General features: G+C 34.8%; 4 protein-coding genes across 4 annotated transcripts; 3 read left to right on the top strand and 1 right to left on the bottom strand.

Annotated features, from left to right (window-relative positions):
- The first annotated feature begins 556 nt into the window (after positions 1-556).
- On the top strand, positions 557-2,706 carry LOC122590823 (putative pentatricopeptide repeat-containing protein At3g18840). Its single transcript, XM_043762993.1, has one exon. It carries the CDS (start codon positions 611-613, stop codon positions 2,642-2,644), a length of 2,034 nt encoding a protein of 677 aa, XP_043618928.1. The 5' UTR covers positions 557-610; the 3' UTR covers positions 2,645-2,706.
- A 101-nt stretch (positions 2,707-2,807) lies between these two features.
- LOC122590825 (HVA22-like protein k) lies at positions 2,808-6,391 on the top strand. The gene is made up of 8 exons (XM_043762995.1): positions 2,808-3,333; positions 4,589-4,647; positions 4,919-5,016; positions 5,140-5,191; positions 5,260-5,323; positions 5,414-5,509; positions 5,861-5,933; positions 6,050-6,391. The coding sequence occupies exons 1-8, from the start codon at positions 3,301-3,303 to the stop codon at positions 6,208-6,210; spliced, it is 636 nt and encodes a 211-aa protein (XP_043618930.1). The 5' UTR covers positions 2,808-3,300; the 3' UTR covers positions 6,211-6,391.
- Positions 6,291-8,293, bottom strand: LOC122591874 (pentatricopeptide repeat-containing protein At1g74630). Its single transcript, XM_043764103.1, has one exon. The coding sequence runs from the start codon at positions 8,291-8,293 to the stop codon at positions 6,344-6,346; it is 1,950 nt and encodes a 649-aa protein (XP_043620038.1). The 3' UTR covers positions 6,291-6,343.
- Positions 8,294-10,711: 2,418 nt separating this feature from the next.
- LOC122593773 (deSI-like protein At4g17486) lies at positions 10,712-13,114 on the top strand. Its single transcript, XM_043766221.1, has 4 exons — positions 10,712-10,893; positions 11,864-12,107; positions 12,199-12,486; positions 12,575-13,114. Exons 2-4 carry the CDS (start codon positions 11,885-11,887, stop codon positions 12,823-12,825), a joined length of 762 nt encoding a protein of 253 aa, XP_043622156.1. The 5' UTR covers positions 10,712-10,893; positions 11,864-11,884; the 3' UTR covers positions 12,826-13,114.
- The last annotated feature ends 12,819 nt before the right edge of the window (positions 13,115-25,933 follow it).

The following is a 25,933-nucleotide window of genomic DNA, read 5'->3' as shown; positions in this document are numbered from 1 at the left end:
ATAATCTGAATCTTTTCTTTTGTTTATATGATCTAAATTTGTACGACATCTTTCATCTAGTTGTGACAAAAAGTTTGTTTAGTTGGTATTTGTATTTATACATTAGATATTGTATCTGATTTACAATAATGGGTTTAGATATGGAACGAGGTTTCGATGGATTTGTTGATGTTAATATTTATTTTGGAAGAATTTAGAATATAATGGTTTTGATTGTCATAAATGTATGGTGGAGGAGAAAGAAGCAGGTTGAAGAAGAAAGATGGTTATGGGAAAGAAGCAACAGTGAGGAGGCTTATTAACACTTAAATGGACGATTATACCCTTACTAACGGCCTTACTAACGGCTTTGACCTAACAGAAGTCAGTGTCAAGGGCTTCTGGCAATGAAAATGAAAAAGACAGGGATCAATTGCAACAAAAAACAAACACAGAGAGCAAAACGCTAAAGTGACAAACCACAAGGACCATTTGTGGCATTCTAAATTAAATAATGTACAAATTACTCGTACAATATTAGTATACCTCCTCAAGATTTTACTCCGTGTATCTCCATCAGAAATTGTTGATTAATGGTCCCATAATCGGGTCGGGTTCGGGTATATCACGAATGAGGTTACTAATCGATGGTCTCAAATCGCACAACTACGCCATTAAATCCGGTCATATTACCACAATATATGCATGCAATCAGCTGATACATCTATACTCTAAACATGGTCTGATAAAAGAAGCATGCAAACTGTTTGATGAAATGCCTGAACGAAACGTTTTCACATGGAACGCCATAATATCGACCCATATCAAGTCCCATAACTTGGGTCAGGCCCAAAATTTGTTCAATATCGCCCCATGTAAAGATTCTGTGACTTACAACTCAATGTTGTCAGGTTATGCAAACAACGAGGGGTTTGAAATGAAGGCGGTTGATTTATTCGCGCAGTTGCATTGTATGAGTAACGATACATGGATTGATGAGTTTACGCTTACTAGAATGTGTAACTTGACTGCAAAGATTAAAGATTCGTGGTATGGGAAACAGTTGCATTCGTTTATGGTTAAAACTGGGAATAATGTTAGCGGGTTTGCAGTGAGTGCTTTAGTAGATATGTATTCGAAAAATGGGTGTTTTAGTGAAGCGTACGAGGCATTTAATGGATGCAAATGTGGATCAGTGGATGTGGTTTCTAAGAATGCGGTTGTTGCTGCGTGTTGTAGAGAAGGAAAGTTAGACATGGCGGTGGAGCTTTTTTCAAGTGACCCGGAGTTAAATGATGTCGTTTCTTGGAATACTATGATTACAGGGTATACACAAAATGGGCGTGATATAGATGCTGTTAGTTTGGCCGTTTGTATGGAGAAAAACGGGTTTAGATGGAATGAACACACATTTGGTAGTGTTTTAAGTGCTTGCTCGTCTTTAAAGAATTTGAAAATGGGGAAAGAGCTTCATGCTAGAATCCTGAAAGAAATAACGAGTGTGAATCCATTTATTAGTAGTGGGATTGTTGATGTTTACTGCAAGTGTGGCAATATGAAGTATGCTGAATCGGTTCATTCAACAATTGGTATTGAGAATAAGTTTTCCACTAGTTCAATGATTGTGGGATACTCTTCAAAACACAATATGGTAGAAGCTCGAAGGATTTTTGATTCTTTAACGTCGAAGAATTCTGTTGTCTGGTCAGCTATGTGTTCTGGTTATCTGAACTGTCATTGTTGTAACAATGTTTTTGAACTATTTCACATGTTTATAGACCAAGAAAAAATGGTACCTGATAACTCGATTCTTGCAAGCTTGCTTGGTGCATGCTCTATACAAGCAATCGTGGATCCTGGAAAACAGATTCATGCATACATATTAAAGATGAGGATTCATGTGGATGGGAGAATAATAAGTGCCTTACTTGATATGTACTCGAAATGTGGAAACATTAAGTATGCACAGAGATTTTTTGAACAAGTTAAGTTTAGGGATTTAGTAATATACAATATCATGATAGCTGGTTTTGCTCACCATGGTTATGAACATGAAGCATTTGTACTCTTCGATAAAATGCTCAAAAGTGGTTTCACACCTGACACGGTAACGTTTATTGCAGTCTTATCAGCTTGTCGTCATGGAGGTTTAGTTCAAGAGGGTGAAAAGTACTTCAAATCTATGACAGAAGAGTATAATTTAACACCTGAAATTGATCATTATGCATGTATGATTGATCTTTATGGAAGAGCAAACAAACTCGAGAGAGCAAGAGAGTTCATGATACAGATTCCCATAGAACTAGATGTGGTTATACTTGGAACATTCTTGAGTGCTTGCAGGCTGCACCGGAATGTTGAACTAGCACGAGAAGCAGAAGAAAAGTTGTTAAGGATTGGGGGAGACAGTGGAAGTAGGTATGTGCAGTTGGCTAACGTTTATGCATCAGAAGGACAATGGGATAATATGGGGAGGATTCGGAAAAAGATGAGAGGGATTGAGGTTAGTAAGACCGCGGGTTGTAGTTGGGTTCATGTTGGGGGCAAAGTTCATAGTTTTACATCTGGTGACACATATCATTCAGAAGCCGAACCTGTGTATGGTATTCTGGATTTTTTGGGCATGGAAATGAACAACTTAGATGAGATTGATTTGTGTATCTAATGTTACTATACTTTGTACTACTTATCGGGAGAATGAATCATGATGTTTGGACTTCAGCTTCATATCTGTCGACTAGAGGCAACATGGGTGGGGCAAATGATTTGGGTAATATGGCAAAGTAGAGCAGGCCGAATCAACCTCGAACCACTTTTTGGCCATTTCATTTTTCACATAAAGAATAGCATGAAACAGAAGAACATTCTTTTCTGAATACTATAAATCACAAGGTATAAAATTATTTGGCAGGTTCAACATACTATATTTTGTTTAAACAAAGTTTTTTTTTTTTAAACGAATAAATTATCTTACTTTTGCTCTAAACTATCACGAATCCTTATGATTAGACCCGGTCTTCCGTATGTAACCCACACATATATGAGGAGCAGGTACTGAACCCGGATGACTAATTTCAAGGTATTGATTACGAATGTGCCACCAACCCATTTACGCTAGATGAAGTTTTTATTAATACAGCAAACTTGAAGGACTGGAACCTAAAATAATGATAAGAGTTGGGTTGGAAAACAACGGGATCTTGCCGACAACTTTAAATTTAGAAAACAAAAAAAGAAACCTTAAAATACTACTCGTACTTATTTGTTTTACAAAAGGAGGTTTGGAAACAGAATCTGATTGCAGGTTCCTATCATAGGAGGATGTCGATTTTAGGCCCAAATATGCCAAACGAGGTAATCATTCCTAAACTCCCAGACATGCGATTTTTGTTTCTATTTTTATAATGATTAATTGATTATTAACCTTTAATAAATCTGTAATTTTTGCGTTTTTTTTCTATAATAAATATTATCATATAATTGATATATGTTTTAGTTATTAAAATTGATGAATGTTTATTATGCATTACAAATTATAATAATTAGATAAACAGAGGAAGCTCAAATTGCCAGGATGTTGTTATTGAAATGAATTTGTTTCTTTAACCTTCATCAATGAATTTTGTTTATGATTAGCCTTCAAAAATGTTTTGGATTTTTTTTTTTTTTTAAATTTTTAAAAAAAATGTGTATATATCTATAGATTTTTTGGCTTTCAATGTACCAATGATTTAAATTTTGACCGTATTTGTTAGAATACATTTGATGCACCAACATTCTTCTTGTGTTTGTACATGTTAAAGAAGAATTTTGAAGGACATTATCGGGTATTATATGCCCTTTTCAGGTTTCCAAAAAAATCTCGATAAGTTAAATGCACCTTAACTATGCCTTTTATTGAGCAAGTTAGAGTTAGATATACCTTAGAATTAGGGTGTCTAATTCTACAAGGTTAATCGGAAAGAACATAACCAATATAGGGAACAAGGGAATACTGAACCATATCTGCTTTTACGCCATGACAATCTCACTCAAATTACAAGAACATAGATTATATGAATTCATCTATACTGGCAAGTTGAATCCATTTTCGACAATCTGGTATTTAATACACATTTATCTCCTCAATTTGTGAATGTAATTGGCTTATGATGCAAACTCATCACTCAGTTTTGTATATAATGGAATCATGCATGATTAAAATGTATCAGACGATTGTCCATTTATTTTAACATGATCGAATGGTATATGAACACTTGACTCTAAATGATTTAACGGATAAGCTAAATGTTGTATATTATATAGGTAAAGAGTTCTTTGAAAGAAAACGATAAATTTCTTTATTTCTGTATAGATTTGTTGCATCTTTTTCTTTAAAACATGACTGTCAAACATGGATATTGGAAAGAAAAAAAAAACTGTTTATCGCTAAAACAATTAACATAATATTCATGGTTATCGAACCATGGTATATTAGAATGGGGAGTGATTCAGGTTATGAGAGGAGTTGTTATGTGCATTTCGAACAGGCATGAATACAGGATCTATAGGATAACTTCCATCTTGCATGTTGAATGCAACTACTCATGCGATTTTATCATTCGTGTAGGTTGGTCTGCGATTGCTTCTTTGCCCACTTGGTTCCAACGTAGTCCTAAAAACCGCATGGTAAGGATTGCACAGAGTTTTAGTGTTATTTTTGAATACTTATGTATTCATTCAGTTATTTTCAATAAGACCTCATATCATTCAATCATTGCCCCTGATATAGAATTAGAAGGATTTTTCTAGTTAATTTTAATAAGACTTATTATTATCTTATCTTTTCTGAATTTTAAAATATTTCAATTACTTTAAGTTGATTGTTCTTAAGTTCTTTAATGTTAAAAAATGCGTAACATGTGTACCTTATACTTAACATAGCGTGTTCTTTCTGCAGCTGTTCTGTGGGAGTTATTATACCTGTTTACTCTACTTTTAAAGCGATCGAGTCACGCAATAGAATTGAGCAACAAAAGTGTCTTGTATACTGGGCAGGTTAGTGATGTCGTGACCTATACTTCAATGGAAGTTCTCTTAACATGTATCAGATATTTCATCAACTATTTGTTGTATTATCCTTCTTTCTTTCAAATCTAACAATTATTCATTTGCTTGCAGCATATGGGACTTTTAGCATTGCAGAGACGTTTGCTGACAAAATTATATCATGGTATCATTTTTAATCCAATTTGTTTAACAAAATCTCATGATGGTACACATCTAATGGTGGCTTTTCAGGGTTCCCCTTTACCATCACATGAAGTTTGCTTTTCTAGTTTGGCTTCAACTTCCCACTACCGATGTAAGCATGCTTTTTTAGTATATTAACAGGACCCAATATAAATGGCATTTCAAGGAAATAATCATGTTCAAATCTTATGTTGTTCTACAGGGTGCTAAACAGCTATACATGAAGCATTTACGTCCTTTTCTTTTGAGGCATCAAATTAAACTTGATCAACTCGTGGCAATCGTGTACAGGGAATCGGTAAAGTTCTTAATGTACTTTTTTGAAATTTGGCACCTGCCATTTACATTCTAAAACAATACTTTTAGCCTTGAATAGTTGTAGTTTTATATTGTAGGTAAGTAAATATTGAACTGCCATTATAATGTCCTTATTTCAAGAATATAGGGAAAACAAGATTCAGTAGATATAACTTGCATCCAGTCCCCCTTGTTACATATATTTTACATGTTGAAATATGTAATATGTTTATCAGAAGAGTTGGCAGATATGACAAGTTCATTATCAAACCTCTCGAAGCAACAAAAAAAGGACCTTATTAATAATTATCCGTTCACATCTAACGTTTATTGCACACGTACCCTATTTCAGGGTAAATTTATTAGTGCTCACGAAGGAGAATTTCAGTTTGCAAAGGCAATTGCAATGAAGATTATGATATCAGGTATTAAGTGTAGATACTCTTCAAGTGTTCTTGGCTCCAATTTATATGCTTATTTCATTTAGCATCATATGATGACTGATTCCAAGTCTATTTTTTTGCTCAATTTCTTGATTCAGCGAAACATTTTATCGACGATGGCAGTCAACCTATCCCACCTGTCCCGCCGCCAGAGGGAAGTGCGATGGCAAACCAAAGTGAACAAGGTGAGACCTTGGACTCTAATAATAATGATGACGAGGATGATGATGATGGTTATGTAACCGTTGCTGCAACTTAAGAGATCATCAAGGCAATTGGTCAAATCAGATTCTTTTAACAGCTTTTGTTTATGTATATATGTTCTTATTTTTTTTTATAGTCAAATTAGAGTACTATATCAAGTCACCGTTCTGTATAATTACTGTATCATTTTACCAGTAATCTCTACATGAGCAATAACCGTTTGTAAAAGAGTGAAATCGACTTCTGTCTCTCAATACAATATCCAACCTATAGATTTTGGAAACAAGCTTCATAACTGTATGACAGTCCTTGCATACCCGCAAATTCTTGACTATTCTTATCATACTTCCATTGCATAATCTTGACATCCCAAATGCAAGCGCTAGTTTCTCACTATGCATTGATACTGAATCTTCTTTCTCTTCCTCTTCTATATCATGTAAAACACTCCTAATTACCTCTGCAACATACCCACCTTCAACTCTAATTCTCAACATAATCTCTCTAAGCTTTTTATAAGCCTCCTTCGTGGCCTCGTTTTCTTCTTCACCTGCAACAAAACTATACATGATTTTATCGACTTCAATCATGCTCCAACCGGGGTTTTTCATGATTCTTTGACTGCTCATTGACTTTCTTACAGTCGCAACATCCTTCCATTTTCCAGCAACAGCGTAAATATTTGATAACAAAACATGATCACCAGAATCATTAGGTTCTAGTTCAGTTAGTCTTATCTGAACTTTCTCAGCTAACTCTACATTACCATGAATACTACAAGCCCCTAGAAGAGTTCTCCAAATAACAGCGGTCGGTTTAACTGGCATTTCAATTATGAAATTGTAAGCCTTTTGTAGCTCCCCAGCGCGGCCATATAAATCAACCATACAACCATAGTGTTCATAAGTTGGTTCAATGTCATACTGATTGTTCATCATGTAAAAAAACCGACACCCTTGTTCAGTCAAACCCGCATGACTACAAGCATAAAGAATGGAAACAAAGGTTATCCCATCAGGTTTAATCCCAGATTTCTCCATCTGATGAAAGACGTTTAAAGCCTGTTCACCGTACCCTTGCATAGCCAATCCTGCCACCATTGTTGTCCAAGAAACAATACTCTTTTTCCCGGGCATTCTTTCAAAAACTAAACGCGCCATATCAATATTACCACATTTAGCGTAAGTATCCAACAATGCATTATTCACAGAACGTAACCAAACAACCCCGGATTTCTCTACATACCCATGTAAAACTCTCCCAAACTCAAACGCCCCGGCTTGTGCACACACAGAAAGAATCGCCGTCAAGCTTACCTCGTTAGGCCTCAACCCGAGCCTATGCAACTCTACAAAAAGACCAAATGCCTCATCAAAACACCCGTTTTGAGAAAACCCGACAACCACAGTACTCCAAGAAACATCATCTGTAACATTCATTTCCTCAAAAAACAACGTCTTAGCTAGCAAAACCTCACCACTTTTCATATACCCATCAAGCATAATATTCTTACTAACCAAATCCTTAACCGGCATTCGTCTATACAACATTTCTGCACCCTTTACATCACAACACCTAACACACCCATTAATCATAGCATTCCACGCGACAACATTCGGTTCAGACATTTCATCAAACACTTTTCTTGCATACTGAACCAACCCGCCTTCAGAATACATACTAATAAGCGTAGTCGCGACATATAAATGATTATCTAGCCCGTAAACCACCCCTAAACAATGCAGTTGAACTCCTATGTTACTGCATTGTATGCTAGCAGCTGTTTTAAGTACAAATGAGAAAGTAAAGCTATCGGGCTGGACGTTGTTTCGGCACATGGTGAGGAACGTAGCGAACGAGTCACGGGGGTGATCGGATTCGGAGAAAGCCCGAATGAGGGTGTTGTACATGAATGAAGTTGGGTAAGGGAAATGGGTCAGGATGGAATGGGCATGATGCAGGGTTTTTGTGTTTGGGTTGGGGGTTACAAGAGTGTATTGGAGAATGAGGTGTCCAGTGATGAATGGGTCAGAATGTTGGCCCGATTTGATGATGTGGGTGTGGATTTGTGTAATGGGTTTAAGGGTTTTGCAGTGTTTTAAGAGGGACAGAAATGATGGTGAGACTTTGTTTGCCATATTGGGTTTGGGTGCAATGTATATGATTCCTTTATTGACAACCCTGGACTTGACAAATCCCTTAAAATAATTGATTAATGGTAACTATAGACTATTAAACCTTGATTTACTTGTTTGTTGAATTGTTAAATACTAGTAGGTGAATAAAGTCTTACTAGCAATTTGTTGTGAAAGGCTAGTAGGTGGGTAAAAGTCTTACTTACAATTTGTTGTGAAAGACTAATTTTCAGAGCTTGGCTAACTTGAGGGAATCCTCCTCCATGAATACCAGCATAGCGTTACTAATTTTTTTTTGTTTTTATCCCAATAATCTGTTTATTATTTTCTTTTTTCCATTTTAATGCTTTGATAAATCTTCACATGTATAGCATGTGAGCATATGACCTTCCTTATTCGAGCAGAAATATAGGATCATTGATTCATTGTATATGGCTTTTTTAAATGAAAACCAAATGTTCTATCTTCTACATCTATCTATATCTATTAGAACGGTACCCGCGCGATGTGATGATGTAATAACGGCGACAGTGATGGGTGGTGATGATGTAATGGCGGGGCCGTGATGACGGCGCGCGACAGTGGCGGCAGTTGGTGGTGTCGACGGGGAGTAGTGTATGTTATTAATATAACGTGGTTTGATAAATTGTTGAATATTATATTCAATGTTAAAAATCGAAAAGAAATTGGTTTTTGAATTGTTTGAAACTTAAATTTAATGTTGAAAGTTTCAATTGTATTAATGATATTTTTTTGTTGTTCAAAAATAAATAAAAAATGAAAAAATAATGATATTTCCATTTCGATCTTTTTTTTTTTTTTTTCAAAATTCACATCTATATATTATGTGAAAATGTTTTTTATTTAGCTTAGGTAGATTTGTTCAAAAGGTTTTTTTATGTAAAAACCAAAGGTTCAAACTTCAAACCTCATAGTGTACGGTAAAATGTATATTACTTGTATCTAGCTTCATATTTTTTTAACCATTACAAATATATCAACTATTAAGTCACACAAAATAGTAATAATTTACTCCATTATCAAGGATTGAATAAGGTATTTACTCCAAAAGGCAAAAACCTATACAAAATTATTTCATCAAACTTTAAAAGTTCAACTAATTTTGTGATTCCTGATTCAAAAAAAGTTTGATGATGTTTATATTTAATAATAATAGAAGATACAACTTTTCATAATACTATCACATATTTATAAGCTCATTGTAACGTTGCTATTCGATTTAGATAGTTGGGTAGATAATTTAGTTTAGATATTTCTGAATAATTTTATAGTACTCTATAATAAACTATAATATACGCAGCTAAAGGAATTTCTGTAATGGCAATGTTTAAAGGTATTAAAATGAAATGTATATAAATGGATAAGTTTTTAACAAAAATGATACTGTAAATAAAGTTAAAATAAAGCATAAAACTTTGATAAAAGGTGAAAGTATGAAACTATTCAGCTGTAGTCCTTGTATGTTGATTGATTGGCTAGTCCGTGTGTCAATTATTAGAAAATGACGTTCTAGGTATATAGCCATTTCTTTTGTTTCCTCTGTATCTCAAAAAACATGGGAATTGAGTATTGATTAGTGAGTATGATCTCCATTTTCAATAAAACCATCTCAAGATTTCTATATTCAAAGCCAAAATAAGGTAATAATAATGTAATCATGGCTCGATAAATCGCCAAGAAAAATTTTTAAATGAGTTTGAATCACTGACATACCACTAAAGTATTTTCGTGTCACCAAATATATAAAAGATAGTCATTATAAATCTAAGTACCGAATCTAAAACCAAGTTGCAAGAAATCAAAATTTGGATGAGATAATATGGATCCAGTGACGGATTCATGAAATTTGGAGGACAAAGGCCTAATTTTTTTTAATTTTATCTTAATAACAAGACTAAAGGTTTTTTGGTTAAGTTTTATTTATTTATTTATTTATGTTTTTGGGTTTTTTTTAGCCTTGGTGTATTTTAGTTAGGTCTAGTGTTATAAATTAAAAAAGAAAAAATCATTTTGAGTTTTTTTTAGAATGGGTCTTGGGATTTCTTGGGTTAGCCAAATTTGTACTCTAGTTTAGCCAAAAGCCAAACTATAAAATAGATTATGGAAAAAAAGAAATTATGAAATCAATTTGGTTCAACCCAATCCATAAGCTGACTTTAAAATTCATTTTAGCCTTTTAGGTTTCTCAAATTAGGGTTTATTTGGTTTTGTTGTGAGATTGAACTGTTGAGACCTAAAGACGAACACTCCTTATTCTATAGGTACTCCCACGAAATACAACCAAAAATAAAAGGCAGTAAAGTAGTAAACAAAATTACTTCCCACCATTTGACCCAAATTTCAAAGATTCAAACCTCATTTTCTTAACATTTTTGACCAATCAATCACTTTCACTTTATTCCCTGAAATCATCACTAATAAAAATCACTCCTTTTTTACTTCTCAAGGTATGAAATCTTGCATTCATTCATTCAAGCTCCAAACTTTCATTACAATATATACATATACATAGATATAATTTATAACCCACATATAAAGATTGGTCTGCAATCATTCTTTCCTTGTCTCCAAGGCCAAATAAGGTAATTTCAAGAAAACTCATTTTCTGGGTTTATTCAAGATTCACCTTTAGTACCATCTTTTTGTGCATATATGAATCTGAATTTCATTTCTTGTTTTTTCTGCAATTATCCCTCTTGATTATACAATTTTTTTTTTATGATAATGGGTGTAAATTTGTGTAAGTTGGTTCTGTTTTCTGTTCAATCTTGTGGGTTTTTGTTTACTATAATTGGATTCTTGATTGGGATTTTTTTTTTAGGGTAGCTAGTCTCTATTAGTATACAGAATTGTTAGATATATATAAAACTGTATATGTATTATAGTAGAAGTTGAACCTAATAATTTTTTTAATGGATTCTAGTATTTTTATTTTAGATGTTAAAAACTGCATAAACCAAGAGTAATCTCTTTTTAGGCTACCTCTAGAAAAATTGGATGTACATGGCTTAACCCGTTTACCCTGTCGATTTCTTAGACTTTTTTCTGGAAGCCTAATTTTATTTAATTTTTACTACCAGGCCATCTTGGAGATGGTTGGTGTTAAAAGGTATATATGAGTTGAATTTGAAGTTTATATATCTTTGTCACAGTTTGGTCACAAAAGTTAAAATTTGTTTCTAAATTTAAGATATATCACATTTCAAGTTTGTTCATTTCCTTGGTTTTATACTACCAACTTTTGATTTTTGGCTGCCATGTAAAAGTTCAAGAACTTGGTCTTACTTCATTTGTTTGATTGTTTCTAGTCATTGAATTCAAAGTCTGCATGTTGTTATCTGTCTCTATCATTGTGTATACATATTCTCTATTTTGGCTACGAAGTTGTTCAATTATTGTCATGAAATGACAGACAGAATGCAATATATATGATTGAATTCTTAAAATATTATTCGCATTATTCGAATTTGTTGATTATTTTAGCTAGTTGAATAATTTGGGACAAAGCATTGCTATTAAATGTGTGATGTTTATGATAACTTTATTGTGCAGGTTTAGGTGAATCGTCGAACCATGTTTACTAGTTTCACACCCTTTAGAGGCATGAAATCAAAAATCGTTCCTTACTATATGAATGGAACTCCATCTAGCCTTTTTTGCATCCTGCCACGGGATGATTCTTCACGTTTTTACCCTCCTGGTACCGTTCCTGTTTACCTTAATGTGTATGACATCTCCAATATCAACAATTGTATATCATGGACAGGTCTGGGTGCCTTTCACACCGGTTTAGAAGGTCAGTTATCTTTACTAAACCCCAAAAACGACTGCATAAAATAGTCATATTACATGGCATTTTTCTGACTGTTTGTTGTGATTGATTACAGTTCATGGTGTGGAATATGGTTTTGGATGTCACCAAGAATCAGAAAGTGGTGTCTTTGAGATTGAGCCTCGTAAATGTCCTGGTTTCAAGTTTAGGGAGTCGATTTTAATGGGTACAACAAAGCTAACTTCGAGTCAAGTTCATAGATTCTTTGAGCTGCAGTCTAATAACTACTATGGTGACACATACCACTTATTTGGGAAGAACTGCAACCATTTTTGTGAAGATATGTGTTACCAGTTAACCGGGAATAAAATCCCCAAATGGGTCAACCGGCTTGCCAGACTAGGTACTTCAAACATTAAAGATTATCATCTTTTTGTTACTTTTTGGGGTATATTGGTCTTGTGAGCTCATATTTTACATGTGTTTTTTAGGTTCATGTTGTCGATGCATACTCCCAAAATCCATCAAGGGTTCTGCCGTTAGAAACGAATCAAATGTTTCAGACTATGAAAAGAAGAGTTTGAAAAGTTCATTTAGTTGCTTTTCATCATTTTCGACACATAATAAGTTGAGGAAAGTGTCGATATCTTCATTGTATAAGCATTCACTCTACAAAGGATGTCTTCCCCCGTGGGAGTTGCGTGTAGACTCACAAAGGCTTTGTGATGAGGATGATGAGTGAATGGTTTTTTCATGTGTCAATCTTGATGTGTTCATAGGAAGCGGTTCAGTTTTTTGAGTGGTTGATGCTAAAGACCCAAGGATTTTGAACACAAGTGCAGAAGAAATGAGATAAAAGATATTGCACACCTTGTAGCAAACTTTCTTTTTTTTCTTTTTCAAATTTTAATATTTGGAATGAGTGTAAACAAACATAGCTTTTGCCATCTTCAATTGCAGAACATGTACAAATATAAGGATGCTTTTGTTATATGTATTACTAGCTTTTTGACTGCGATGATATTTCTTTATTTCTGTCCCATGTCTTTATTGGTGTGGTTTATAATTACTAATCCGACCAAAATGGGATGACTCTACAGGAGTTTGTCTGTCTTTTGAAACTCGTACACAATCGCACAAGTTTCGGTAGATACTGCTAATACATTGTACAGAGCTGCTGTTCTAAAAAGAACCCATTGTACAGAGCTGGAAAATGTTCCTTAAGAATCAAGTTTTAATGAATGTTCAAGAGTGAAAAGTTAGTCTTTCAAGCCAACACAACGAATAAACCTCAAAATGTAACAGTCTGTGGAACCATGCTTGTAGGGCTTGTCAAGCTGTAGGTATAGTAAATCGATATATAGATAAGCAGTAATGATTGGGTCTTTATTGGGTCAAAGACTCAGTGGCTGAGAATTTTGAATCATTTTTGATGTAGTCATTCACACGCCCATAGAGATTTTACGGCGCAACCAAAATGATTGTGTCTTCATAATAGAAAAGACGATGTTAAACCTTCTGTTTCACTTATATCTTAAGTAGAGACTAGAGATAGGAAAGCTAAGTTTAGCTGGATAAAATTGGTTGCAAAACCAAGTCTTACCTCTCTTTCTAATTAACCCGCTCCTTCCAGGCTTAATTAACTTGTGTCGTTCAAAAAATAATAAAAAAAATTGGGATACATGGACCAAAATGGACTTCTAACCATCTAAGACTTCCAATCAACACAACATGGTTTCTTACCCAAACGCTCTTCAAAACACTTCTATTTAGCCGCTTCTTTACCTCGACTACTAGCTTCTCCTACAGAAAAATAGAACAACTAAACAATAAGCTAAACGCTTAGCGAATACATACACATATTATCATAAACAAGTTACCTAAAATCAATTGACTAGCATATTAGCCTTCAACATTTATCATGCCATTTCTTGCATATAATTAACAACACAATTACAAATTTTATGGATCCATAATCAAATTTGCTAATAGGACTTTACCCACCTACTAGTCTTTCATAACAAATTGCTAGTAGGACTTTACTCACTTACTAGTCTTTCACAACAAATTGCAAGTAAGACTTTACCCACCTACTAGCCTTTCATAACAAATTGCTAATAGGACTTTACCCACCTACTAGTCTTTAATAATCAACAAACAAGTCATAGAAATTAACCCACCCATAACTTCTATTAACATGTATTATGTATATGAATAAATGTATATGATCTCACCTCTAACTTAGCTACAAGGCTTAATAATGCAATCTTTTTCACAATCTAACAAATTTACATATAACATATAAGCTCTATAACTTTTCCATAGTTCAACACAATTCCATAAAGAAACTAACCCACTTAGGGTATTTAATCAACACATTTCCAAAACAATTTCATATCACAATTTCATCATATCAAATTACTAGCCAAACACCACAATGGAATAACCAAATTCACTAACATAAATCCTCCATTTCTTAATTAGAAATTACTAGGGTTCTTATTAAAAATTCTCAATTAACAAAAACCCTAAATTTAAGAATAAGAACCCTAATTTTATGAGCAATAAACTAAAAATTCATACCTCAATAAACAATAAAATATATATTAGTTGGAACTCAATTGCTCTTCTTCTTTTCTTACCCAATTGACACACAAACACATCAACACCTCCAAATTTTCTTTTATTTTTTTCTTATTAATTTGCTTAGATTTAGGGTTGAAGATGAATTGGACTGAATTTTTTTTTAATTCCTAAACACACACACAAAAATGAAGAAGATAGGAAAATGATGGAGAAAGGATGTTGGAGGGATCGAGAATGAGTCACTACACAAAAGAATGGTTGTACACTCTCTTCATATGCCACGTTTTTTTGTTAGTTCCAACTAAATTAACCATAAATTGCAACATAAATTACTAGAAAATTAATTTAAATGTCAAAACTATGATAATGGTTGATTTTTATTTACCTTAAAATATTGGGATGTTATAGTTCCATGTCAAACCTTGCAAAGCTTGAATTTTTAGCCTTCAACATCATGATATTATGAAATATCACAGATATTGGATACTAAGATCCACTTGGCAGCTAATGGTCTTGGCGAAACAATCAAAACTGGAAATCAATGTACTACTCAAGAAAGGCTATGACAATGATCTTCATACATCATCACCTTATGAGGCTTTAAAATCTCAACATCTTACATTGAAAGACTCACTTGTTCTTTGGAATGGTTTAAAAGACCTACCAACGGTAATAGTACCGAAAGCTCGTTATAACTAAACTCCCCTGTGATTGCAGGATTTTAAGTCGGTCAGTGAAAATAAATCAGTTATGTTCCGAATAACTTCTCAATTGACTTTATGTGACGACAAGATCACTAACCAAGAGATGTTAGAAAAAACGTTCTCCACTTTTCATGCATTAAATATGATATTGCAAAAACAATAATGAAACAAGGTTTAAAAATTATTGTGTTTTAGTATCATGCTTACTAGTTGCCGAGAAAACAACCAGCTTCTAATGAAAAATCATGAGATTCGTCAATTGGTAGTGCCCCAGTCCCCGGAACTAATGTTGCTTCATAGAATGATCTCAAAGTAGTATTCGGGGACGCGAAAATGAACATGGTGGTGGACATGGTCGAGGATTTGGTGTGGACGTGGTCATGGTCACGTTCGAGGATGTGAATTTGGTCTAGTGGATTCTCGTATTTAATTTAAGCATACGACTAACCACCAAAGACGACATGACATAACAATAAGTATGAAAGAGGTGGTAAAGTTAAAGCTAGAGGATATTATCGTTGTGTAAGCATGGATCATATGATCAACCAACAAAAAGGGGTAGAATTAACTTTTGTTTATGATGATGGATATCAAAAAGGGGCAGATTGAACAATTTCTAAAAATTTACTTTTTTATAAAAAAAGAAAAAATGTTTATAAAATTCCATATGTTTAGGCGTGCAGCATATATGCTCCTAATGATCCATGCTTCCGCTACGATAAGATCTTCTAGCCTTAATTTTACTATCTCTGTCATACTTATTTTTGTGCGATTCTCATGTCCTTTTGGTGGTTGGTTGTATGCTAAAATTTAATACCATGAGAATCCACACGACCATATCAGAGGCCTCAATCATGACCACGACCATGACCACGCCCACCTTCTCGACCATGCTCACACTCACAATCATTTGAGCATCCACGAAAAGTACTAGGATCATTCTACGAAGTGATATTTGTTTTGGGGAGTGGGTTACTAGTAGTTCGATGAGTCTTATGATTTTTCACTAAAGCTTGTTGATTTGCTCATCAACTAGTAAACATGATATCAAGTCACAATACTCTTTAAGTCCCATTTCACGATATTGTTGTTGCAAAACCACATTTGATGCTTGAAAGGTGGAGAATGTTTTTTTACCATGTTAACTTCATATTTTGTAGTGCGTGTTTTGTAAACTTGTATTTAATATGTCCTTGGTGTTTAATATGTTTAGATTAAGGGTTTGTCTTGTAATTAATCATGTACTTGTTTGTAATTGGTTAAGGGGTTTATATGCAAATTATAAGCATGTATAAACTCTCTCATGAAATGAAAAAATAACCTTTTGACCAACTAATTATTGATTGTTCCAATACCTACATTCTCCACTAAAACCTACATTCCATTTATCTTAAAGGTTCATTTCACACTTTAGCAAATATTACATTTGGTATCAGAGCGAAATCACATCATGTGAAAGATCCATGGCTTGATTTTGTTCATTGTTTGTGCTAAATTGTGTTTTTCATTCACTGTTCTGAAAACCGGAATTCAATACCGGTTTTTCAGATTTTCCGAATAGAAGTTATAAAACCGGAATTCATCAGTTTGTTACATGTTCTAAAACCGGGATTCATTACCGGGTTTATCTGTCTTCTGTTCTTGTCTTTAATCATAATACCTGGTTTACACCAAAACCGGTATTGGTTACTTTATCCACAGTTAATCAAAGGCTACTCATAATCAATAACTAACCTCTTGAAAACCGGTTTTTCTGAAGATCATCAGAATACTGGTATCAGTTAGTTGATTATCTTTGCTATTTCCTTTATCTTTAATAATACCTGGTTTATACCAAAACCGGTATTTGTTCCCTTATTAATCACTTAGTTAATATCTTCGAGTATGTCGCTGAAAACCGGTATTAGTACTCTTATTCACTAAATATCGGTATTAGTACGGGTTTTGACTGTTGATTGAGATTGAAAGTGAGAATACCTGGTTTACTCCAAAACCGGTATTTGTTCTTCTATTGTTTACTTTGATAAACCAAGATTCTGCTCAATTTTTCATTTGAAAACCGGTATTTGTCCCTCATGAACCAATTCCGGTATTAGTTCTTTTATTTTCAAAACCGGTTTTAGTTGACATCAGTTGGTGTTGTGTGTTGAAATACCTGGTTTACATCAAAACCGGTATTTGTCTTTCTTTTCATCAATTTCTAGGAAAAGTCACTCTGTTCAAATTTTACCAGACTTACAATCGATTCTTCTTTTCTGAACAATGGCCTCTCAAGATTCTTTAATTCTTTGTAACGAATCAAGACCTCCTGTACTGTATCGTGACTGTTACCCACTCTGGAGGAATAGATTCTTGAACTGGATTAAGAAACAACCTCTGGGGACTGATATCCTTGCTTCAATCAATGATGGTCCATTTGAACACATCAATCCAGTCACCAAAGAACCCCTTCCCCCTGAGAGTTGGAATACTACTCAAAGAAACAGAACTCAAGGTGATAATCTTGCTTTACATCATCTCTACATGGCACTTCCAAATGATATCTACTGTAATGTAGACTCATATGACACTGCAAAGGACATCTGGGATGAATTAGAAAGACAACTTCAAGGATCTGATCTCTCATCCACCATTCGCCTCTCAAATGTTCTTCATCTATATGAAACCTTTAAACAAGAAAAGGGTTAATCTCTTTTAGATGCCTACACTCGTTTTTGCACTGTCATTAATGCTTTAAGAAAAGAGAAGGTTAAGAAGACTGAGATGGAATTGAAGATCAAATTCTTGAACTATCTTGATCCTGTCTGGCATGAGTATGGTACTCAACTAAACCAACATTCTGACTTTAAGGACCTTACCATTCACACTCTGTATGAGAAGTTGAAGCTCAATGTTCGTGATGTCAAGGCAAAACAAGCCTCCTCTTGTGAACAACTCATTTCAGATCCTCTTGCTTTAGTTGCTAACAGAATGACTCATCCACTCTTCAATTCCAATGTTGCTAATATCATTCCAGATCTTGATTCTTGCAATATGATTGGCCTCTGAGTTGGATGACAAGGAACAACAAATGTACAATGACTTGGCATGTTTCACCCGATCTTTCAAGACAAAGTACTTCAACAAGAAGCCAACAAATAATCAACTTCGTACATCTTCAGTGTCCTCTTATGCTCGTAACAATCAATCACCAAAGTTTCACACCCCCTCTGAGAATGTTGTACCTGAAAAGAAATTTGATGCTCCAAAGTCATTTGAGAAGAAGATTCTGGAAAAGAAGTCTGAAGACAAGAAATGTTACAACTGTGGTCAAACAGGACATTTCGCTATCCATTGTCTCAAACCAAAGAAGAAGAACTCTGCTTATTATCAGAATAAACTCTTACTTGTTAAGCAACAAGAAAGTGGAGTTGCACTTCTTGCAGAGGACGATCAATGGTTGCATCTGTCAGATGAAGAAACTGAGGAACTGGCTGCAAATGTTTGCTTCATGACCAAAATCAAACGATCCAAAGAGCTTGAAGTAGAAGGTAACAGTTCAGAATCTGATGATGATGAGGTATGTCATATTCCTAAATATGATCTTGCTTAGTTAGTGAACAATTGTGAACAAACTGATTCTACAAATCTCTCATTGAAAGAAGAAGTTGCAAAATTAACCTATGCTTTACAAGAAAAAGAAAATTCTTTAACTAAAGTCAAACAAGAGTTTTACACTCTTCAAAAGAATTTTAAAGAATTAACAACCTGTAATGCATCGGTTTCTTTTACTACTTCTTCTGAATTGCTTCTTTCCAATCAAGAACTTGAGCTCAAAGTATTTGAACTAAATCAAATCATCAAAGACTTAAAAATTGCACAATCAAATGAAATGTTTAGAGCAAATGCTTTGGCCGAGGATCTTGTAGCTCCCCAGTCCAAGTTCAACATTTCCAACCCTACAGTAAAAGAATTACAAAATCAAATTTCTGATTTAAATCATGCATGTTGCATCAAAGATTCTCAAAACCAAAAACTAGAACATAAAATTGATGAACTCATTGATGAAGTCAAGTTTTATAAAGTTAAGGTCTACAGAATTGATCAATCCAACAAGCAAATCTTTTTAAACAAACCAAGAGATTTTGAAGATTTCACTAAAGGGTTAGGATTTGAAGATCCAAAGAACTTACTCACTGGACAACTCATTGTACCACCACTGTATGATGAGAACATGATGCAGTATGGTATGCTCAGTCAATTTGTCCGACCCTGTTATAATGATTTTGATACAGAAGAACAATTATCCAAATGTGAAGTTAAAATTAACTATGATCACATCAATGATTCATATGAATTGTTTAATCTTCCACTTTGTCCTAAAAACAAAAAACACTCGGTTATAATTGTCGAATTAGATGAAAACTCTAATGAAAGCTCAACTGATATACCAACTGTTGAGCAGTCATGTGAGTCCAAATCTGAAAAGGAAATAATTCCTCCAAAACCAGCTCCAGTTCGACCATACATTCCACAAAGTGTTTTGGAAAAACAAATAGAAGATTTGAAACAAACATTAAATGAGAAACAAAATGTGATAGATGCTCTTCTGTCTCAAAATCACTATAACAAAGATGTCCCTGATATTGAATTTCAAACTTCCAGTGTTGTCTATGACTGTTCCGATCTTAACTGTCCAGTATGTGTAGTATTGAATCCCACACCTTGCTCTTCTGTTGGTAGTACTAGTGAATGTATTGATGCTTCTGTACAAACTAACTGGGATCATGTTAAGACCTACAATGCTGCCACCCAAACCGAACAAGACAGTATGAATTGCAATGACCATGATGAAGAAGGAAAAGTGTCAGTGGATCAATCTGAACATGTCTTTCCAAATGTTTTTAATACTGAACCACTTCAATTTTCTGAAGAAACTCAATCTTATCTAAGTGAAATTGATTTTGTTACCAAAAGATTTGAACTTGAAAGAATTCAACGTTTAAACCTTTTAACTGAAGTTAATAAACTTAAGATAGAAGTGGAGTATAAAAACATCATACTTCAAGCTTTTGCAAATAATGACAAGGAAAAGGCGTCAAAGTTACTACAGTCTAGTCCTTTCTCAAAATTTTTGAAAGTAACTCGTACTTTGGATACTTCCACTGATACTACTCCTTCGTCAGCTCAATCAACTGAAACATCCATTCAAGTACAAGTCTACTTGAATGAAATTGCTGCATTGACAAAAGCTTTAGAAAAGGAAAAGCAGAGCAAAATCGCCATATACGACTCTCATCAACAAGACAAAAAGGTTTTTCAAAATAAATCAACCATTTTTGCAACTAAAGAATGGCGATATTGCAAAATCATCAAAGAACTAAATGGTTACAAACCTAAGTTACCAAATGTCAAAGCAACAAAGTCATTCAATGAGACTTCGATGTCCTCAAAAACCAATGTCCCTAGTGTGACTAAAGAACCCGATCAAAAGAACCCAAAGTCTGACTTAGATCTTTCAAACCTCCCGGATCTTAACAACTTCTTGGAAGAAAATAACACTTATGATCCTGAATTGGAAAGAAAATTTGTTAACAAGGAGAAAAAGGAAGATCCCTTATTAAGAAAGACTCCCAACATATACCCCATACCAGCCACTTATTTACCAAGGAAGACACCACGGAGAAAAACCACTAGTTCAAACCTGAAGCTCTCCGACAATACCACAAAGACAATTAACACTCCAAACACTCCTGTCAAACCTAACACCCCATCACCAAAAAGAAAACTTACCAAAATGAAACTGTCACAACAACCAAAGGACAGAAAGTACTCTAACTTTACCAAACCTCATCTAACCAAAACTAAGCTCACTGTTTTTAAAGATAATTCTGGGAAGATTACTAGGTGTCAAGATCAGTACGGTTGGTTTCCTTTGAACACGAAAAAACAATCAACACCCATCCATCCCACACCTAAAAGGCAACCGAAACCAACCCACCTTAAGCAGTTTTCTTCTAACCTAAAAACTTTTCATGTTTCAGGTGACTTGTGCTTAGATTGTCGAAGTAAATGGCTTCCTAAAGATAGACACTTAGCTGCATCTAGGAAAGTCGAGCATCATAAAGAGTCATCTCCTGTGAAACAAGTGTGGAGAGTCCGTAGGACTAATTCATTAGATAATCACAAGTCTTGTAGGACTAGTTCTATTTAATCTCTCTCTTCTTTTGGAACTATTTGAATGTCTGTATTCTGTAATTTTCTTTTAAACTAAGTGACTGCGTTTTGGTTCTTCAATAAATGTATAAATGTTGTGTGTGTTTATTATTTGTTTCTTCAATTTGAAATGCATGGTTTGTTCTTATCCTAACTCTACATCTTTTAAATCATTTTGCAAGTTTTCCCTCTAACCATCAATGGACCCAGTTCATGTGGGGACCTAAACCAATACTTCCTGTTTTGTCAGGAATTCTACATCTGTGTCTGGTATATCGACTCCGGATGTTCCAGACACATGACTGGTAACAGGTCTATTCTTCAGAATTTTGTTGAAAAGTTCATGGGTACCGTTCGTTTTGGAAATGATCATATTGCTCCAATACTTGGATATGGTGACATCATTCAGAATGGGATCACTATAAAACGTGTCTCATATGTGGAAGGTCTTGGTCACAATCTCTTCAGTGTTGGTCAATTTTGTGACAATAATCTCCAAGTTCTTTTTAGACGACATGAATGTAGGGTGCAAACTGAAGAAGGGGTAGATATTCTGAGTGGCTTTCGAGATGACAACCTGTTTACTATCGATCTCAATAACATTCCATCACCTTCCTCTGAAATTTGTCTTCTCTCAAAAGCTTCTGCTCAACAATCTTGGTTATGGCATAGACGCCTGTCTCATCTCAACTTTCATACCATCAATGCTCTTGTTGATAAACAACTTGTAGAAGGACTGACTGACTTCAAGTATGACATCAATCATGTTTGTTCAGCATGTGCTGTTGGCAAACTAAAAAGGGCATCTCACAGACCAAAGAAACATCTGAGCACTGATGCTCCTCTTCATCTCCTTCACATTGACTTATGTGGTCCTATGCGTGTTCAAAGCATTCATGGTAAACGATACATTCTTGTTATCGTTGATGACTATTCTCGATACACGTGGGTCTACTTTCTTCGTGAGAAAAGTGAAGCTCCTCAAATCATTATTGACTTCATAAAACGAACTCAAGTTAATCTTCAAACCGTTGTCCGTTCCGTTCGGTCTGACAATGGTACTGAGTTCAAAAACACAACTCTCGAGTCATTTTTTACTTCGAGTCATTTTTTACTCTCAAATCATTATTGACTTCATAAAAGAAACTCAAGTTAATCATTTTGTTGCTACAACATGTTTCACTCAAAATAGATCGATTATCAATAAGCGATTCGACAAAACTCCATATGAAGTCATCAACAAGAGAAAGCCAAATGTGAATTATTTTCATATCTTTGGATGTGTATGCTATGTTCTCAATGATCATGACAATCTTGGAAAATTTGAACCAAAGGGAGATGAGGCTTATTTCATTGGTTATTCACGTGAATCTATTGCTTATCGTGTTTATAATCGCAGAACCAAGAAAGTGGTAGAAAGCATGAATGTCAAATTTGATGAATTATCTGGAATGCTCCTAGATCATCATTTTTCATCATCCTCTGTTCCAACTCCAGCTCAGCCCCCTAAATCAGTATCTGACCATTCTCACAATTTCCCATGTCCAACCTCTGAAGAGTTAGACACAGTTTTTGAAGAATTTTATCATGACTCTCTTTCTCCAGCAGAACCTTCCTTCTCTGAAATTGGATCTCCATTTTCAACGAATTCTTTGTTCGAAAGCTCAACTTCACCTCATCAAGAAACCTCTTCTACATCATCAATAAACTATCCCACTCCATCTCCCCCAGATAATCTATCTTCAAGAAATTCATCAATCTCATGTCCATCATCTAGCTCCAACTCAGTCTCTGAAGAAATGGTTCTCCCTGATGAACCAACATATGAACAAGTTGCTGAACAACATTCTCCCACCTTTCTTAATCCCGATGAAAATAACGAACCAGCTGAACCGTTGCCTCATTCTCGAAAATGGTCACGCTCCATGCTTCCGCATCCACCAAGTCAAATAATTGGTGATCCATCTGCTGGTCTAACCACTCGAGCCGCCTCCGCAAATGAATGCTTGTTCGTCAATTTCATAAGCATGGTCGAACCTACTAATGTCACAAAAGCTCTATGTGATCCAGACTGGGTGAAAGCCATGCAGGACGAACTGTCTCAATTCGAACGTCTCGAAGTATGGAAATTGGTTTCTAATCCTTACATTCACAAGGAACCAATAAAGACCAAATGGATATTCAAGAATAAGAAAGATGAAAGTGGCATTGTTGTTCGCAATAAAGCTAGACTTGTTGCTAAAGGATATTCTCAACAAGATGGAGTTGATTATGATGAAACATTCGCTCCTGTTGCTCGCATTGAAGCCATTCGCATTTTTCTTGCTTATGCAGCATTCAAGAACTTTACCGTTTATCAAATGGATGTTAAATCGGCTTTTCTTAATGGGATCCTCAAAGAAGAAGTATATGTTGAACAATCAGAAGGATTCATTGATCCACAACATCCAGATTATGTGTACAAACTCGACAAAGCTCTCTATGGATTGAAGCAAGCACCACGTGCATGGTATGATGCTCTTACCACATATCTTCTAAAATCAGGATTCTCTAAAGGTACTATCGACACTACTCTGTTTATCAAACGGCAAGGTACCGATATCCTTCTGATCCAGATTTATGTAGATGATATTATATTCGGTTCGACTAATCCTAAGTACTGCAAAAACTTTTCTGCATTAATGGTCAAGCATTTCGAAATGAGCATGATGGGTGAACTAAATTTTTTCCTTGGTTTACAAGTTAAACAACTTTCCAATGGGATTTTCATTTGTCAAAATAAATACATTCTTGATATTTTGAAAAAATTTGACATGTCAAACTGTCAACCCATTGCCACACCAATGGATCAAAGAACTAAAATTCATGCAGATATTAATGGAAAACCATACAATCAGAAACTTTTTCGCAGTATGATTGGATCACTCATGTACTTGACAGCAAGTCGACCGGATATTATGTTTGCCACTTGCATGTGTGCTCGCTTCCAAGCTAACCCTATGGAAATTCATGCCCAAGCTGTAAAACGAATCTTTCGATATCTTAAAGGAACCATAAATCTTGGTTTATGGTACCCAAAAGATACCGGATTCGAGTTAATAGCTTTTTCAGATGCAGATCATGCTGGATGCAAATTAGACCGCAAAAGTACTTCAGGGAGTGTCCAGTTTCTAGGTGACAAGTTAGTCAGTTGGTCTTCAAAGAAACAATCTTGTGTGTCCACCTCAACTGCTGAGGCTCAATATGTGGCTGCTGCAAGTTGCTGCAAGTTGCTGCTCACAAGTTCTGTGGATGAAAACTCAGCTCTCTGACTATGGATTCAAATATGATCGGATACCAATCTATTGTGACTCCAAAAGTGCTACCGCCATCTCTTGCAACCCTGTTCAACACACAAGGACAAAGCGCATCGATGTAAGGTATCATTTTATCAAAGACCATGTCGAAAAAGGTAACATCGAACTTTACTTTGTTCCAACTGACTACCAACTTGCTGATCTGTTCACTAAACCATTAGATCGCCAACGGTTTACTTATTTGATCACTAAGTTAGGTATGCTTGATCTACAAACTTAATATGCCTTAAATAACATGCTATCTATGTTTATTTTCCTGGTCAAACGCTTGCCATCTGCTTACTAGCTCTTATATGCAATGTTTGAGGGGGAGAAAAAGGGTAGAATGCATGTTTTTAGGGGGAGTTTGTAAATTTCTTATATGTGTATGTCTATATGAGTTTTTTCTTAGGGGGAGTTTTGTCCATATTCCTTTACCTTAAGTACCATCTTTTATTAAAAAAAAAAAAAAAAAAACAAAACCGGTTTTGACCAAACCGGGTCAGGTCAGGTCAAGTCAAACGGGTCGAACCAACCGGGTCAAATCCCGGCTTTGACCGCTATAAATACCTCTCTTTGACCTTCATTTAACCTTTTCCAAAAATTTTCTAAGTTTTCTTTTCCTTCTTTTAAAACCGGCTTTCTCTAAATCCCAGCATTAGTTCACATATTTTGATTCAAGGATTTCCGGTATTTATTCTTCCATCAGGCAAAAACCGGCTTTCATTTTCTTTGTACTTACTATTACCGGGTTTTTCAAACTATAAAAACCGGTTTTCATATGTTTAGCTTATCATTTACCGGACTTCATATCATTAGATTATGTAATACCGGTTTTCATATCCTTTGATTATGAAATACCGGTTTTCATATTTTTTGATACTGTCAAACCGGTTTGTCATATCTTTTGATTATGAAATACCGGTTTTCATATCTTTTGATTATGAAATACCGGTTTTCATATCTTTTGATTATGAAATACCGGTTTTCATATCATTTGTCTCTGAAATACCGGTTTTCATTCTTTTTA

The sequence above is a fragment of the Erigeron canadensis genome, chromosome 3 (assembly GCF_010389155.1).
Source record: "Erigeron canadensis isolate Cc75 chromosome 3, C_canadensis_v1, whole genome shotgun sequence".
Classification (NCBI taxonomy): Eukaryota; Viridiplantae; Streptophyta; class Magnoliopsida; order Asterales; family Asteraceae; genus Erigeron; species Erigeron canadensis.
This window is presented reverse-complemented; position numbering and strand designations above follow the sequence as displayed.

Coding starts and splice junctions, on each gene's coding strand:
- LOC122590823 (XM_043762993.1), top strand. CDS start 611: ATGAGGTTACTAATCGATGGTCTCAAATCGCACAACTACGCCATTAAA.
- LOC122590825 (XM_043762995.1), top strand. CDS start 3,301: ATGTCGATTTTAGGCCCAAATATGCCAAACGAG. Junction 5,017..5,139: donor GTGTCTTGTATACTGGGCAG/GTTAGTGATGTC, acceptor ATTTGCTTGCAG/CATATGGGACTTTTAGCATT. Junction 5,934..6,049: donor AATGAAGATTATGATATCAG/GTATTAAGTGTA, acceptor TTCTTGATTCAG/CGAAACATTTTATCGACGAT.
- LOC122591874 (XM_043764103.1), bottom strand. CDS start 8,293: ATGGCAAACAAAGTCTCACCATCATTTCTGTCCCTCTTAAAACACTGC.
- LOC122593773 (XM_043766221.1), top strand. CDS start 11,885: ATGTTTACTAGTTTCACACCCTTTAGAGGCATGAAATCAAAAATCGTT. Junction 12,108..12,198: donor CTTTCACACCGGTTTAGAAG/GTCAGTTATCTT, acceptor GATTGATTACAG/TTCATGGTGTGGAATATGGT. Junction 12,487..12,574: donor CAACCGGCTTGCCAGACTAG/GTACTTCAAACA, acceptor TGTGTTTTTTAG/GTTCATGTTGTCGATGCATA.